General features: G+C 40.0%; 1 protein-coding gene across 1 annotated transcript; it reads right to left on the bottom strand.

The window, feature by feature from the left end:
* Positions 1–15,878: 15,878 nt before the first annotated feature.
* On the bottom strand, positions 15,879–16,946 carry LOC137271980 (serine/threonine-protein phosphatase 6 regulatory ankyrin repeat subunit C-like). Its single transcript, XM_067804357.1, has one exon. It carries the CDS (start codon positions 16,944–16,946, stop codon positions 15,879–15,881), a length of 1,068 nt encoding a protein of 355 aa, XP_067660458.1.
* Between the last annotated feature and the right edge of the window lie 1,474 nt (positions 16,947–18,420).

Below are 18,420 nucleotides of genomic sequence, written 5' to 3'. Positions count from 1 at the left end.
ACACGCTGAAGCCTTCTGTCAAGTTCTTCTTTATTCTTTATTGTGGCCACTGTGTCACAATATGCAGTTTACATGCTCACAGACCCTCGATTCACGATGACGCCAACTTTCTCGACTACTGTTCGTGCGACGACTATCATTCAGGAATTGGTTCCACAGCTCATTCTTTCACCGATGTCTTTGTGTATGTGTTTTAGCTCGTTAATTAGCGTAGAGACAGGTCCTGCTATTGTCGGGCACAAGTTCTCCAAGGTCGTCGACGCTCCGAGTGTCATGAGAACAGTGTTGAGCACTGTCACACTCCACTGCTTTTCGACAGTCCTGTTGTGTATTTGATAAAACAATCGACAATCCGGGTGTGAACCAAAAGAGGATACCACCATTCTCATCGGTGGATGAAATGGGATGAAGAAAACCCGCATACTCTTCATCACATTGCTACACCGTATTTACCATAACGGATGTTTAAATATCACTTTATGTAAACAGAGCATCAAAAGAAGCTGAAACCATGTATTATATTAACATGGTACTAACTATAGTCGATTCGAACCACTGCTTTACAGTTCACTGACTGCCGTGGATGCAGGCTTTTCCCACGTGGCGGGGTAAAACTTAATGATCTATTCTCCCTCGCAAGGCCACGTGAACCAATCAGAAATGGACATTCTTAAATGGGGTAGGAGAAATGTGCCCTGTAGTTCTTATGAACCTTGATCTTTCAGGTACATTTCATCAGTTGTGTACAAATACTGGTCTCGAATAATGTTTCAAACACTTTAATACGTATTGATGCAGTGGCTCCATATATGCTCTTGTTTACGTCCCGCTCGTCAAACGTCAGAATAAATTTACAGGTATCAAAGCAGACTCACTCGCTGGGCCACTAGCAATAAAAAAAACCAAACAAAGCAAAAACAGATAAGTCAATTAATTTAAACAATGCACGCCTCGTTTAAAAAGATAGAGCGCTAAAGTGGCCAGATTCAAACTGAAAAACTATTCAATCGTATTTTACTCAATAAATCAAAATGGTCTCAATGTCACAATGTGGGTAGTTACAGAATCAAAGCAAAATATTTTACATGTTTATGTACGATTTATTTAGCAAAGCCAGAAAAATCCCCGACAAACACGGCCGCTTCTCCTCAATATGTGGGTTTGTGAGAGTGAGGGTACTCCCTACAAGGCTCACTCCCATTAGTTAACAAGGCGCCCACTCAATTTATGTATTTTTTACTCGATAGGTACGGAAAATTAATTAGGCGATGTGGGTATGTCATGACTGGTTGATTTCTCAGGATAAGGTGAATTGGGTATGGCAGAGTCGATATACTATGATCATAGGGGATTTAGCAACCACGTTGGAGTGAAGGAATGACAAACCTCTGTGATAGATTAATGAGTCTTTTTTAAGCATTATGAAAATGGGAATGGTAAATTAACACAAAATGCCCTAGACCTGTCCAGCGTGTCATACATATATATATAATAATTTATCAACTGAATAATACATACAAATACTCTTATGATTATGTATAACATCACATTTTAATAAAAAGATGCATCCGTTGAGCTTGTTAGATGTTTTAAGATTAATGGAAGAGGTAGAGAAGGACACACCCACTTGGGAACTTGGGAGCAGAGAGACGCCACGGTTCAGTGGTTACAGCTATACAGCTCTCTGCTCAATATATTAAGGGTGGTGATGTAGATGAAGGTTACGCAGGAAAAGTAGGTGATGTGGGTAGACTACGTCAACAGGCAGCTGTGCAGTCAACCAGATAGTTTGTTGTTTTAACCTGTCTGACAATTGTTACGTCTGACCAGTTAGACAATAACAAGCTGATGTTAACACATGTGATCTAACGATAGTTTTGCGTTCTTTAGCATGTTTTGGAAGGAATGGCCGTGGTGTATCATTTATTCTTTCATTCATTCACATATGTACTTCTTTCTTTTATCATTTCTTTCATTCATTCACATATACTTCTTGCTCTTCATTCATTCATTCATTCATTCATTGTAAGATTTCGACTGATACAGTAAACTGGCTGAAGTACTGTTAAACGCAGCCTAAGTTGCGATGGAGACGAATCAGGTCACTGTGTGCATTGGAGCATGAGGAGGCGCATACTAATTAGTACAAATGGTAAAGAAAACAAGGGAGTGGCCTACCCCTGTTGTAGATTATTTCTGGTCTGACAAATAGGAGAATACCCCATAAAACCTCGGACGAAGAAAAGCCGGGACGGGCAAACGGGAATTACTAAAAATGGAGACCACACTATTAAAACGAAACATGCTAAACTGGGTAGGTACACTTCAAACTACTAAGTAGGTACATTTGGTGAATGTCAGTGGAATTGACAAGACATATTTCAATACAGTCTAAAGATCTCACAACACCGTTTATTAATGTGTCCCAGCATAGTCTTCGCAGTTTGGTCACTCTTGATTAGGGCTTTCACAACTAACTTCAACTTCATAGATATAGGTTGAATTTTGTTATATTTATAGAATACCTAAATTCAAAAGAATCTCAAGGCTTAGCATTCTAAGTGTACTGTATATGTTGCTGGAAGTAAAGGGCTTCAACAACCCATGCTTGCCATAAAAGGTGACTATGCGTGTCGTAAGAGGCGACTAACGGGATCAGGTGGTCAGACTCGATTACTTGGTTGACACATGTCATCAGTTCCCAATTGTGCAGGTCGATGCTCATGCTGTTGATTACTGGATTGTCTGATCCAAACTCGATTATCTACAAACCGCCGCCATATTGTTGGGATATTACTGAGTGCGACATAAAACTAAACTCACGAAATTAAACTGAATTTTCATTCGAATTTCATCTATTTTTAAACCATATGTTTGCAAAATAAAGAAAACAAGCAAACGAAAATATTTTCGTCCACGAGCGAGATTAGTCGAATTAAGACCGGAATGATTTCATTTTTTTGTCGTGATACTTATAAACACACTTCATTCATAAATTTACAACCCCCAAGACAATAAAAAAAGCTATGGAAATTTAAGTGGAAGTCCAGATTCTTGTACTTGTTACAAATTAGCAGAATTATGTCAAAATGAGTTGGATTTTGTGCCATGATACATATAAATATATCGTCATTCATTTACAACCTCCAAAACACAGGAAAAGATGTATTTTGAGGAAAAGTGATTATTCTGGCATATTTTTAAAAATCTTCCTGAATTCGCAAAAGTAAGTCAAAATCAGTTGAATTTTGAGCCATGATACTCACAATGGCACTTTCATTCATTTACATCCTCCAAAACATTATAAAAGATGTATTTGGAGTGAAAAGGAAATATTCTCGCTCATGGGCCCAATGTTTTTCGCCCATGGGCGAGATGTTTTTGAAAATCGGTCTCAATTAGCAGAATTAAGTCCTAATGAGTTGGATTTTGTGCCATGATACTCATAAATATATCCTCATTCATTTACAACCTCCAAACCACAGGAAAAGATGTATTTTGAGTGAAGGCAAATACTCTCAAAATCGCCAAAATGTCTTTCTCCCATGGGCGAGAGTTTTCAAAATTGCTCTCATTTAGAGGAATTAAGTCAAAATGAGTTGAAATTTCTGTCATGATACTCATAAATGTACTTTCATTCATTTACATCCTCCAAATATTGGAAAAGATGGGTTTGGGGGTAAAAGGAAATATTCTCGCCCATGGGCCAAAATGTTTTTCGCCCATGGGTGAGATTTTGTTAAATAGCTCTAAATTAACGGAATTAATTCAAAATGAGTTGAATTTTGTGACATGATACTTATGAACATGGGAAAAGGTGAATTTTGAGTAAAAGTAAATATTCTCTCTATTCTCTCTCTAGCCGAATTAAGTCAAAATAAGCTTAATTTCGTGTGAAGACAATAATAAATACACGTTCATTCATTGAAAAGCTGCAAAGCCTGGAAAAAAACATGTAGTTTCAATGAAATTAATTATTCTCGTCCATGGGCCAATATGTTTTTCACCCATGGGCGAGATTTTTTAAAATCGCTGTCAGTTAGCAGAGTCAAGTCACAACAAGCTGAAATTTGTGTCATGATACTTATCAACATTTTTTCATTCATTTACAACCTCCAAAACATTTATTCTGGATGAAATTAAACACTTTCGCCCATTGGCCACTGTTCGCCCATGGGCGTGCCCATGGGCGAGCGAGTTTAAATTTTGAGTTTTCGAAAAAAAATTTTTTCATTTTTTCATCCTTAGCACACATGCATAACAGCTGCCTGTTTAATTTTGCGAAATCCCTTGTGAGAGAGTGGCCACAGTGCTGAGAGTTTCTGGACTTTTGTGAGTCCAGAATTAAATTGTGACGTGTTACAAACGGAAAAAAATATTGCAACACACTACGTTTTCCTACTATCAATATGTTACCATTAAACTTAGCTAAGAAAACAATAGAAACATCGATTTAACTTACTAAAATTGACTTAATAGGCAAATCTAAATCCAAAAGAACGAAAAACATTTGGCGTATTCAGATATACTAACATAGCAAAAAAATCTACTTGTCATGCAGAGCAGATAATTATCTCCGTATATGAGAGAACACATTATCTGGCGTACACCGACCAACCAAACGAGATAACATCTCTGACCCTCAGACTCATTGAGGCACCCGTGGCGAGCCACCTCCTTGTGGTGGGTGCTGGGTAACGCCAAGAGCTCGCCGACACACCCGTTGTGGACCCGGGGGATGGGGGGGGGGGGGGTGTATTTGGCCCACAAACCCGTTTGCCATGGGTTTCGGCCCTGTGTCGGTGGAGGAGGGGGTGCTGGTGGTTGAGGACATGGGAGCAGGACCATTGTTCGTATTGCTCAACACACAACTTTGGCCCTGACTTCACCTAGACGGGTGGTTGAATGGGCCAAGTTCAACCAATCGGCTGGTCATGCCAAGCTCTGTGCACGGGCTGTGTATGTGTCACTGCACAATTTTGATTTGGAATTGTTTTGAAATTTGGTCTTGGCACTGCTGTTGATTTGTAACTTTTTTATTCTGAATTATGATCGTATGAACTTTGCCTAGAGTCTTATGCCAGAAAGCGATGGCTCATGGGCCAATCTGGTGGATTAGTTATTCATAATTCTTCCGCTCGAGTATATCATCTGAGTATCCTTGGTGCTGCAAGTCGGAGACCCACTTGCATTTAGCATTGTCCTTGTGATACTCCGTGGTGGGTGGGGAGCTCAGATGATGAAATCTAACTACCTAAACATGGCTTACGAAACCCCTCAAAGTAAACGTCAACTTGATACTGATCCCGTTGAAACTGACCACAGACTGCCCAACTCAATTGATTACTGGCCACGTGTTCTTGTTGTTGAGACTATTGACAAGACCCCTTTAAAGTCGAATCCTTTTGCCAAAGCTAAAGGTATACAAAGCATCGCCGGTGATCTTAAAAACATCAGGCGATTACGTTCCGGTGCCCTTCTGGTTGAGTGTGCAAAAAGGCAGCAGGCCACCAATCTTATGAGTACTAAATCTTTTGTCGGCATTCCAGTTACGATCTCGGCTCACAAAACACTTAACACGAGCAAAGGAAGTGTTAGGGACCGTGAACGTTTGTTTGCTGACATGTCAGAACTTGACATCGCCTCAGAGATGAAGGATCAAGGTGTCCTTTTTGTCAAACGTTTTACAACCTGTAGAAATGATGCTACTGTAAACACAAATACATATTTGTTATCTTTCTCTTCTCCAAATGTTCCAAAATCACTGAAAACAGGATACTGAAACATCAACGTTGAAATGTACATTCCAAACCCTCTTCGATGCTTCAAATGCCAAAAGTTCGGCCATTGGGTTAATACGAGGGGATGTCAATAATTTGAGCCTTGGGCATTTTTCATACCCAGGTGTCACAGCCTATGGTACGACATTGAACCTTGGAGTGTAGCTGATGTGATATATAAGCTTTGGTATCCTACTCTCAGAAGTTATTGAACAGCTCACATTGACACAAAGAGACCCCCCTCACGGCAGTGAAAATGAATAAAATTGAGCATAGAGCAGTAATTAAGTTTTTAGTTCTTGAAGGAAACTCGGCGAAGAACATTGAAGAAAGGCTTTCAGCAGTTTATGTTTATGGGAAGTCTTCCCCTTCATCTGCTACCATCAAACGATGGGTCAATGAATCTAAGCATGGTAGAGAGAGTCTTGAAGATGACCCCACTCCAGGTCGCCCAGCAACAAGCACTTGTCAGGAAAACATTGATAGAGTGCATAGACTTGTGCTGGAAAATCGTCGAATCACACTCCACGAGTTAGAGGAGACCACAGGCATTTCACACGGATCCATCGAGACAATTCTTCATGAATATCTCGTCATGTCTAAGGTGTGCGCAAGATGGGTGCCAAGAATGCTTATAGATGAAATGAAGCAATCAAGGGTCACCATAAGCAACTCCATGCTAACCAGATACAAGAATCCAGAAGATTTTCACTTTAGGCTAGTAACCTGTAATGAAACCTGGATCCACCACTATGATCCTGAGAGAAAACAAGAATCCATGGAATGGAAACATGTCACTTCTCCCAGGACCAAGAAGTTCAAAGCGTCCAGATCAGTGCAGAAGGTATTGGCGACAGTCTTCTGGGATAGCAAAGGCGTCATCCACATAGATTACTTACCAAACGGAAGAACAATGAATGGGGAATATTACGCTAACTTGTTGAGCGTGGTATTCTTCTACATCACGACAATGCTCCAGTACACACCTCTCGCGTTGCAGTCGCTGCTGTCCAGGAATGCGGGTACGAAATCTTGTCGCATCCCCCCTGCTCTCCAGACCTGGCACCAAGTGATTACCATCTGTTCCCAAATCTCAAGAAACACTTGCGTGGTCGTAGATTTCAGGATGATAGTGAGCTTATTGCTGCTACTGAGGCGTGGTTTGAGGACCAAAATGGCGCCTTCTACAGAGAGGGCATCAACGACTGGCAGAAAAGATGGAATAAGTGTCTTGACTCACAAGGGGATTAAGTTGAAAACTAAATGTGGTTCATACCAATATTTTGTGTTTTTTCTATGCAAGGCTCAAAACTTATTGACATCCCCTCGTAACTGCACATTGTCTGTTGTTTGTGCTTACTGTGGTGAAAAGACACATACAACAGAAGATTGTGACAGTAACGTTAAGAAATGTACAAACTGGTGCCCATTCATCGTTGTCCAAAGAATGTCCTGTCTGGAAGTATCACATGGAGATCAACAAATTAAAATTCACCCGAAACATTAGTGTTGCAGATGCCTAAAAACGGGTCCAAAGTTCTGAACCTAAAGAAAGCTATGCTTCCATAACTAAAACACCGTCGGAAGCAAGTATAAGAAATTCAACCGCTAGCTGTCAAACTGACTTGACTTGGATTACATCAGAAACTCCTCTGATTTTTTCACCTACAATATCTACCCAAACGCCAAAGTCACTTTCGTCACAAATCCGATCAGTAGCATCCTCTGATCATGAGCCATCTTCTCAATCAACTCCAAAATCTTCAGAAACCGTTAAAACTAAACCTAAAGGGCCAGATCCTTTGAAAAAACTAAGTGGCAGAGCCCCGAAAGGGTCACAAAAAAACATTCAGTTGTTTAATAGATATGGGTCTCTCGAGGACATGGACGTTTCTGAAAACGCCCATTCTAGGGCACATAGCTTGTTGCCCTCCAAAAGAGTGCGGGGTAGATCCCCAATAAATCCCCCCAAAAACTATTAGTTTCTTCCAATAATATTGTTGTGGAACTGCAGAGGATTGAGGACTATGTACATGAATTACAGCTATTAGTCCCAGATTTTACACCTTCAGCGATATGTCTCCAAGAGACATATTTAAAACATACAGATACATTTGACCTTCGTCAATTTAATGCATATCATTGTTTTGCACCTCTGGGTGGTAGGGCCACTGGCGGATCATCCATTCCAGTCAGACAAGGCGTTATTCAAAGCCATGTTTCACTTAACACTGACATGCAGGCTGTTGCAGTGATAATTACTGTACATGTAGCGTTTACACTATGCCCTCTTTATATTTCGCCGTCTTCGTCGTTTGCCAAAACTGATCTTCAAGCTCTGTATTATAATGGGAGATTTAAATGGGCACAACCCACTCTAGGGTAGTGTAACTAGAAACACTAAAGGTAAAGTGTTGGAGGACTTTTGTTCTGACAATGATTTATGTATTTATAATGATGGTTCCAACACATATTTACACCCTGGTACAGGGACTTATTCTGCTCTTGACTTGTCACTCACAAATTCAGAACTACTTCATGAATGGTCAGTTCACGATGACCTCTGTGGAAGTGACCATTTTCCTACTATATTAAAAACTGTAACTTCATCATCAAGGCGGAATTTTAAAAAAGGCTAACTGGGTTTATATGAAACACTGTGTGCTGAAAAATTTAAACCTGAACGTTTAATTGACGTTCCTGGTGCTATTAAATGTTTTTCTGAGGAACTGAATTCTACAGCTGATGAGTGTATAAACCAAATTCTTCTGCAATTCCACATATTCGAAAACCATGGTTCAGCGATGAATGCAAACACGCTAGGAAGGCAAGGGAAAAAAGCAGAACATTATTTCCGTCGCCATCCTATGGTACATAATTTAAATAAATTTAACATTTAAAATGCTAAAGCGCGGCGTACTTTTAAACAGAACAAACGCCAATCTTGGCAAAATAATGTATCCAAAATAAATTCTCGGACACTCATGTCCAAGGTATGGAACATGGTCCAGAAAATTAAAGGTAAGGGTACTAAATCTACAGTCCATCATCTTAAACATGGAGATCAATTACTCACTGATAAATCAGATATTGCGAATAAACTGGGCGAAACTCTCGCTAAACATTCTTCCTCTTCTCATTATATACCTAAATTTCAGCAATATCAAAACAACAAGAAAAGAAAACCTCAATTCTGATAATGGGGAAGATTATAATGAACTCCATACTGCTCTTGATCAAGCTCATGACACTGCTACATATCTGCTGATAACATACATTATCAACTCCTGAAGCACTTACCAGAATCCTGTTTAGAGACGCTCTTATCAATTTTTGATGATATTTGGACTTCCGGGAAATTTCCTACTTCATGGCGTGACGCCATAGTAAAGATCTCGAAAAGGCATATGACACAACCTGGAAATATGGCATTTTGAGCAATTTACATGATTTCGGTTTGCGAGGTCGTTTGCCTGAATTCATACGCATGATAAATAATCGACTAGATTGGTACTTGGATACAAATAACCTCATAACAGATACTAGCATACAATGTAGTTTCCGTAAAAACAGAAGTACTGTCGATCATTTAGTGCGTTTGGAATCATTTGTGAAAAAGGCTGATTAATAAACAACATACTGTGTCTATCTCTTTTGATCTCGAAAAGGCATATGACACAACCTGGAAATATGGCATTTTGAGCAATTTACATGATTTCGGTTTGCGAGGTCGTTTGCCTGAATTCATACGCATGATAAATAATCGACTAGATTGGTACTTGGATACAAATAACCTCATAACAGATACTAGCATACAATGTGGTTTCCGTAAAAACAGAAGTACTGTCGATCATTTAGTGCGTTTGGAATCATTTGTGAAAAAGGCTGATTAATAAACAACATACTGTCTCTATCTCTTTTGATCTGGAGAAGGCATATGACACAACCTGGAAATATGGCATTTTGAGCAATTTACATGATTTCGGTTTGCGAGGTCGTTTGCCTGAATTCATGGCCAAATTCTTAAAAAACAGACAATTTCAAGTCCGCGTGGGTTCTACCCTGTCTGATCATTACAATCAGGATCAGGGTGTTAAAAAAGGCAGTATTTTGTCAGTCACACTTTTTAGTATAAAGACAAATAGTTTATCAAAAGTTTTAAACGATTCAATTGATGGATCGTTATTTGTGGATGATTTTAATATTTCTTGTCGTGGAAAAAATGTGCATACTATTGAATGGCAACTGCTGCTGTGTTTGAACAAAATAGATAAATGGTGTCTTGAAAATGGATTCAAATTTTCTAAATAAAAAATCAATTGTATCAACTTATGCCGTAAATATAATCCTCATAAAGACCCAGACCTATTTCTAAGTGGCACCCCTATCAAAGTTGTCAAGGAGGCTAAGTTCTTGGGACTTATTTTCGATTCACATTTGACCTTTTTGCCCCATATTAAATCCCTAAAAGCCAAATGCTTGAAGGCACCCGATTTATTTAAGGTTCTTATTCTTATTCACTTATATGGATCACTCATCCGCTCAAAACTTGATTATGGCTCCATCGTATGTGGTGGAGCCTGCAAACGCAACCTGAAACTATTAGATTCTGTCCATCACCAAGGTCTAAGACTTTGTCTTGGTTCCTTCAGAACTGCACCTATTGAGGCTGTTGAACCATCTGATGAGCAGCGCCGTATAAGTTAGCTTTACAGTACATTACTAAATTATACTCTAATGAATCTAACCCGGCATATAACTGTGTTTTCAATCCCCATAATGACCATTTATACAACAAAAAGTCTATCCCTTGTCCCGCCTCTAGGACATAGAATTAAACCTTTTCTTTCTGCTGCCGGCATTGAGCTGGAAAACATAGCTCCCTGCCCTCTTCTTTCTTCTCCTCCTTGGCAGTTGGTCAGGCCCCAAGTGGACCTAACATTAACTACATTTTAAAAATCAGAAACGGATGAATTACAGTATAAACAAGAATATAATCAATTGAAACATAAATATAGCAATTATAAATCCTTATTTACAGATGTGTCAAAGGATGGTGGCGCAGTGGCTTGTGCCACTGTCACTGGATCCAGAACAATATCTTCTAGATTAACAGATAATAGTTCTATTTTTACAGCAGAAGCTAACGCCATACTAAACGGCTCTTAAATACATTCAAAAACACCCTAAACATAACCAGTACATAATCTATTCAGACTCTCTTTCTTGCCTTCAGGCTATTGAAAATATTTCTTGTAAACATCCACTTTTAATAGAAATTATTGAATTGTATAATAGTCTTGCTACTGGCCAGTACGACATCGTGTTCTGTTGGTTACCAAGCCACGTGGGCATTTCTGGCATTTCTGGTAACGCAATCTTGCTGCCAAGGCAGCACTCAACAAATCTGTGACACCACTTCTTATTCCATACACTGATTACAAATCTAGCATTAGAACGTACATCCGTGATCTGATGCAGAAGAAGTGGGACACCCAAGTAGGTATAAATAAATTACATGAAATAAAACCGTATATTGGTTACACCTACTTGGGCTGTCAGTCCAGATTTGAAGAGGTTATTTTACGACGATGTCGTATTGGCCACACTAGATATACACATGCGTATCTGTTAAAAATACTTATCCCTTGTGATAAGAGAGTCACAGTCAAGCATATTCTGCTTGACTGTGTTGAATTCTCCATCACAAGGGATAAGTATTTTACAGTTAAAACAATTAAGGATCTTTTTAGTTATCGTGCTGTAGCAATTTGACATTTGCTGAACAATGGATACACATAGTGGTACTCGCCCGTGGACGAAGCACGTGCACATCGAAATTCAGTGTATGGCGCGTAATCATTCAAACTAACATGATAATGATATGAACATCGATGGATATATGGGTTCACAAATCCCAGGTGTGTAATGTCATTAGATAGTCAATTTCTGTTTTTCTCTTCGGGAACAGTCTCGTGAAAAAGTTTATAATAGGTCGTCAGTAACCAAAGCTTGTCGTAAAACGTGACTAACGGGATCGTTTGGTCGGGCTTTGTTTCTAAAGGCGGAATTTGACATTCTTCAAGAGTTACGACTGGATAGCTTTTCATAGAAAAGATTTATTGCATCGTGGAACGTTGTTCATAATACCCATCAGTGGATTGTGTAAACATGATTTTATTATTTACGAGCCGTCGTCATACTGCTATGAGTCTGGTCTTAAGTTACAAAGGAACAATGTCACGCTGTTGTTTCCGTACTGTGTCTGAAATCAAAAGGTGCCACGGAGGATGTAATGTGTCAAAAATTCCTAAATACACGAATCAGAAAAGACTGATGAACTTCCTATCGCATGATTCCGTCCAACATTACTGTTCTGTTGCATGGCAACACACACACACACACACACACACACACACACACACACACACACACACACACACACACACACACACACACACACACACACACACACACACACACACACACACACACACACACACACACACACACACACACACACACACACACACACACACACACACACACACACACACACACACACACACACACACACACACACACACACACACACACACACACACACACACACACACACACACACACACACACACACACACACACACACGTCGTTCGACGTCGATCGTTTACCGGTAACAGCCTGGCTGTTAGGGGTGGAATCCCAGGTCGGAAACAACATGTCATTGTCAGTGGCCATCTGACAGGTCTCCGATACAGGGGTGAGATCTTTGGAAAATTAACATCACTTAGAACTATAAACAAGTAAACATAGTGGTATCAGCAGCAGCTGTATCATGAGATGGACATGGCATTTTTTTTTCACCAACATAAGAATCGCCGCCTGAAGTAAGCTGTGAGTTCGTTATTCACTGTATGCTCATCAGATCTATCAAACACAGGATAGTGTTATGTAAACAACTGTTTAAGTATACTCCTAAATAACGAAACACTACCTAGCGCCGGATTTGTTATTCAAACTTGGACTGATGTCGAATTACAAATAACGAGAGTTCGTTATTCAAAATCGCTATACATGAAACATTACCGTGGTGTGGTCATATACACTGAAAACAATGTAATGAAATACATGACAATCTTATGGATAGCAACTTCTTGGGTAACGCTATTTTTCAGGGCATTATCATTTGCAGAAGCCCGAGGTCTTTCATTAACTGCGCGACCGAGGGCTTCTGCAAATGATAATGCCCTGAAAAATAGCGTTACCGTCATTATAGTTAAAATGAATAGAATTTTTAATAAAATAGGAATAAAAACGGCGGCATCGGTTTAGAAGCATTTACTGCCAACAAAAAAACAAAACAAAAAAAAACGACGGAGGTCACTGACACACATTTTACGAACATAGACACATAATAGAACACAGATGACGTCACTATTGAGAGTGACGACATTCGACCTTGACCTCTGCTCATACTACGAGCCGCCATTGTTTTGAGTGATCAACAACGTTAGACTTCAAGTCGATATTTTCATTGCTGTATGTTGTCATTTATAGTACAATTGTTATGGTTGGCACAAGCAGGAAAGTGCATAATGGCACAGGCACATGTGACGAATGTGAACCAGATATATGGTCAATAATGAACCCAAGTTCAAACGAACCGTAGGTGATGAACTTCAACAGTTGAGTTACTTATGACGTCACCGTTTGTGTGAATTTCGAAAGAAACATTAAAACATTCATATCGAGCTTCAAGCAGCGAGTTTATGACTGCTTTCTTCAATCTGGCGCACCTCACTTCACTCTTCATCTAGTGGAAATATTATTCACAATTTAAATCTTTACTTAAAAGCCGGGGTCCAAATCTGTACACAGATGGAGTGTGGCCTCATGCCTTGTCTCAACTGTCTTTCCACATAAAGCAATGCAGTATTCAAGTGCATTCCGTGAACTATAACAACACTGACTCACCGGTTCAGGCTGATATTAAATCATAGTATACAAAAAATATGTTAAGACTAACAGAAGAAGTATTGATGTAGAACGTCTAAACATATACATTTGGAAAATACGTTTCTCATTTTCAAAGCCAAATTTCAATTTCCCACTCTGTCAGTCCGGTGGCCAGAACAGGTGCGTTTCCAGAGAAACAAGTCGATGAGTGGGGAAATGCTTCATACAAGGTTTCATGTTTCTCTCAGGCTCGGAAAATGCCCATCTCCCGCCACTCCCCTGACAATATGCTGCACGGGCCTAGGGTTGTACACTTACCTTATGCTGACATATCTTTGCTGAGGATTTTATATTAAGAAAATAAGCAAAATTGGATGTTTCATACATGCTAATCAAACTGATCCCTTTAGTCCTCAAAATATGGGACCCGTGAAGGTCCCGGGGTAGAATAGGCCTTCAGCAACCCATGCTTGCCATAAAAGGTGACTATGCTTGTCGTAAGAGGCGACTAACGGGATCGGGTGGTCAGGCTCGCTGACTTGGTTGACACATGTCATCGGTTCCCCATTGCGCAGATCGATGCTCATGTTGTTGATCACTGGATTGTCTGGTCCAGACTCGATTATTTACAGACCGTCGCCATATAGCTGGAATATTGCTAAGCGCGACGTAAAACTAAACTCACTCACTCACTCACTCACCCTCAAAATATGTAGTGAAGGGGTTGTTGGACATTAACTTACGTTTATTGCAGTAGTAAATTCCAACCTTTGACATTGCCAGTGTCTTGCCAGGCACCCATAGCCCAGTTACAGCCCAGTCAATCATAGTGAGATAACAAATACACCGCGGAGGAGTAGCCAGTGGGAAACCTTGGGTTTTCGGAATTTTGGACCCCGGCCTTAATGTTAAATAGTTAAAAGTGATAATTAAGCTAGCTACAGATGTTGGAAATTTAGGACTTGGTCAGCTGTGAGAAACTGGAAACAGATGTTGGAATTCAAATTAACGGAACTGATATTCCAATTACGAAAAACAACCCCCTGCTAACTTCAGGCTGCTCATAAGAGTACCAGCTTGGGTTATGTTTTCAGTTACAGATTAAGTCAAAATGCGCTTACTTCATTGTTTTATTAGATGCAGGGAAGTTTGGAGAGCTCTTTACACAAGCTGATTTAACTTTGTTGTGCACCAGAGACTGTGCAATAATTTTGCGGAGATGGTGTTTATATAAGTAGTGCAATATCTATGTGGTATATATATCGGTATATCTATATTTTATCCATTTGCTTTTTAAAACGTTTTGTGGTTAATTTTTATGTGCAGAATGTTTGGGGGTTTTTTTTGGTTTTTTTAAATATTTATGTTTTTGTGCCTCATACTTCCATGGAATGGCTTGTGTGAAATTTCACTGTTGAGTTTACATATGTACATATGTAATGTGACACAAGGTGAGACGTTAATAAGATATCTATCTGTCTGTCTGTCTGTCTGTCTGTCTGTCTTAAATCAACTGTCAAGATGGTTGTGGTTGAGAAGCGTGCGTTCAGCTAGGGTTAAAACTGGCATACGTCAGTTCCTATAAGATGTTAAATCTAAGGTAACCTGCAGTGTTAAGGAATGGGAGTTAAGGTTAACCTTTGTGAAAGGAGCCGCGGTGATGCTCCACCTGTGAAGTAATTTTATACTGGATTTTGGCAACAAGGGATCACTGTCGGGTGCAATTTCAGTATTTTCGATTCCTGAGATGCATCAAATCTGGGTATCTTCATATCCCAAAAAGGAAATATCAGCAGTTGCAATATTCAATATTCGTACAATGATCGCAAGCTTGGTCCCCAGCGTTCATGGTTCATTGACTCTGTACTTACGACACTGTTACCAGGATGGACCATTTTTCTCAAACGCCGCGTAAGAACTTGAGTTCGAATCTCAGAATAACTCAATCATTCGCTCTGAAGATGACTTTTCGTTTGCCAGGAGCAATGTAAATTGTCTCACAAGACACCGAGAGCGATATGTTATAAAGAACCAACAACACTTGATTCACTAAAAACGTTTATTAGCGCACATCTTTGGGCTGTGATATGTGTGAAAGTTATAAAAGAGTCAGTCTTAAGAGGTCGTGGGAGTGTACAGAGTTACAAATGGTCCCATTTATTGAATACATCGTGTCCAAAATGACGCCTCATCGCAAGGACAGCACAGTGTTTCAGACATCTGGGATTCATCACGACTAGTTTAAGACTCGTGCTCAAGTCTTTGTCATCCAGTACTGTTGAAAATTCTTCCTGTGTCGGAACGTACCCAGCAGCCAAAATGAGGTGAGCTATGTCTGTACGTCTCATCAAAAACGATGTAGCAAACGGGGTCTTTCTGTCAACTTCCACCTTTGTCAGACACGCGTTCATGTCGACAACGAGGTAGTGGGCGATGTCGTATAAACCATACAAAGTGGCCAAGTGCAACGGCGTGTTGCCGTATTTATTTTGTTTGTTGACATCCATACCGACTCGGCACAGATATTTTACTATATCGAGCTGACCGGACATTACTCCTAAATGCAACATACTGTTGCCTCTGGGAAATACTCCTTCAAGTTCAGACCCACCTTTAATAAGGATTTTAGCAATGTCGGTGTTAGCCAGAGATATTGCATAGGCAAGCGGCGTGAGGTCCCTCGGACATCTTAACTTCAAGTCTATTCCAAGTGACATGATGTACGAACAGATGGACGGTTTGTTGAATTCTACAGCCGTGAAAATTGCCTGTTTGAGCGAAGGATCATCTGTCCTGTCGTACAGGTAGGCAACCAGCTCCTCTGAACCGCTGACGATAGCCCAGAATAACGCCGATCCTTCCCCATCGTCGTTCAACTTCACACCGTAGTCATGTATTAGAGATTTCACAATTCCCACTCGCCCACCACATATAGCAATATGGACAGGTCTCTTGAGCAAGTTATCAATAGAACAACTTTCATTAGGATCAAATCCGGCCGATATGAGCGCTCTAACAACCTCCATGTTCCCGGCACTCACAGCCATACCTACTGGTGACATATTGGGTGCTGGGTCCTTCCCGTGCTGGTGAATACAAGGACTTGAATGGCGTCTCTCGCCCTCACGCTGAAGAAGACGCTTGACTCCATCGAAGTCGCCATGCTTCAACAACTTCTTGATCTCGTAGATACAACACTCACTGAACATTTAGGTGAAGGCCAAGATGTTACGGAGAATAATACTGTGACTGGGCAGTTCAACGCTAATGACAGGCGGTTATGTCATCATGAAGTATTCGACTCGCTATACCTGTCAGAACTAAATGCCACGAGTAAACAAATGGACGCCATATTGATCGCTGTAGAAGTTGTATTTAAAGGGACATAACTCGTGTGATGCAAGTGCCCCGCTTACCAGGTGTCCATAGAAGCAAATAAGTCAGAATATGACAAACTAACAAGGAACAAGGAAATCGGTTCATGATATATTAATGATCCCCTTTGCATGAGATGGGCGTGTCATTATTCAGATTTACAAAAACTAGTATTATCTGCTGTGACAGGCCTGCGGAAGCGTAGTAGAGCCACGGTGAATTTTCTTAATTCTCATTATCTCCTAGGAAGGACTTAACATCTCATAGGTAGGACTTAATATCTCCTAAGGAGAACTTACTATGTCCTACTTAGGAGATACTATCTTCTGCGCAAGACGTAGTATCTCTTACGTAGGACATGCCATCACCTACGTACTACACGCAAACAATCTCGGAGTCCTATTTCACTATTAACACAGTCATGTGTTAATTTACCATGTCTGCTATCTTCGGTTTTATTTACTATGAGAGTCTACTGTTTCCTTCACCATTAGAGTCATGTACATGAATTCAACTGACTGTTCCACATTACTGTCACGTGTTGGACCGATTGTTGCACTTTACTGAGTCGTGTTCAGTTTGTTCTACCCTTACACGTTGCAGTTAGTTCACTGTTATATGTTGTTACACTTTGTTACACTTGAATATTTCAGAGGTCGTACTCATTCCCTTATTCTACACAAATAACTGTCATGACATCTTTTGCCTCTTTGAATTTCGCATTGTTTTACGCCACACTCAACACTTTTGAACCACACCAGTCAAGTTAACTTGTAAACAATCTTGCCCCAACTGAAGAGGTGTAAGTATGATAGATTAAACATACCCGTACCCAAAAATCCAGAACTGTAATTTTTAAGCAGATCAGGGTCCATGTCAGCGTAACGTAGGAGATAATATGTCCAATGTAGATTTTAATAAATCCTACGTAGGAGATAATATGTAGAATGCTGATTTTTCTAATAACTCCTACGTAGGAGATAATATGTTCTATGTAGGTCTTAATAACTCCTATGTAGGAGGTAGTGTGCCCAACGTAGGAGATAGTGACACCAAGATATAAAATATCACCGTAGCCCATTTACGCTTCCGTACAGACTCCCTAAAATATGTTTTTTCTAATTTTGGAGGGGACGTAAACGTTGTTAACCAGATCCGATTTTTACAAATACATGTATGATTTAATTATACGATAAATATACGCATTGGAAACGAAGTATGATATCGACATATAGATAATAATGTGATGTTTTCTGAAGGTGGGCCGACAGCAAGTAGAAATAACCGACGCCTATTCTACCCCCTGAC

Source organism: Haliotis asinina, chromosome 2, assembly GCF_037392515.1.
Source record: "Haliotis asinina isolate JCU_RB_2024 chromosome 2, JCU_Hal_asi_v2, whole genome shotgun sequence".
NCBI lineage: Eukaryota > Metazoa > Mollusca > Gastropoda > Lepetellida > Haliotidae > Haliotis > Haliotis asinina.
Note: the sequence above shows the minus strand (reverse complement) of the source record. Positions and strands in the feature narration are given on the sequence as shown.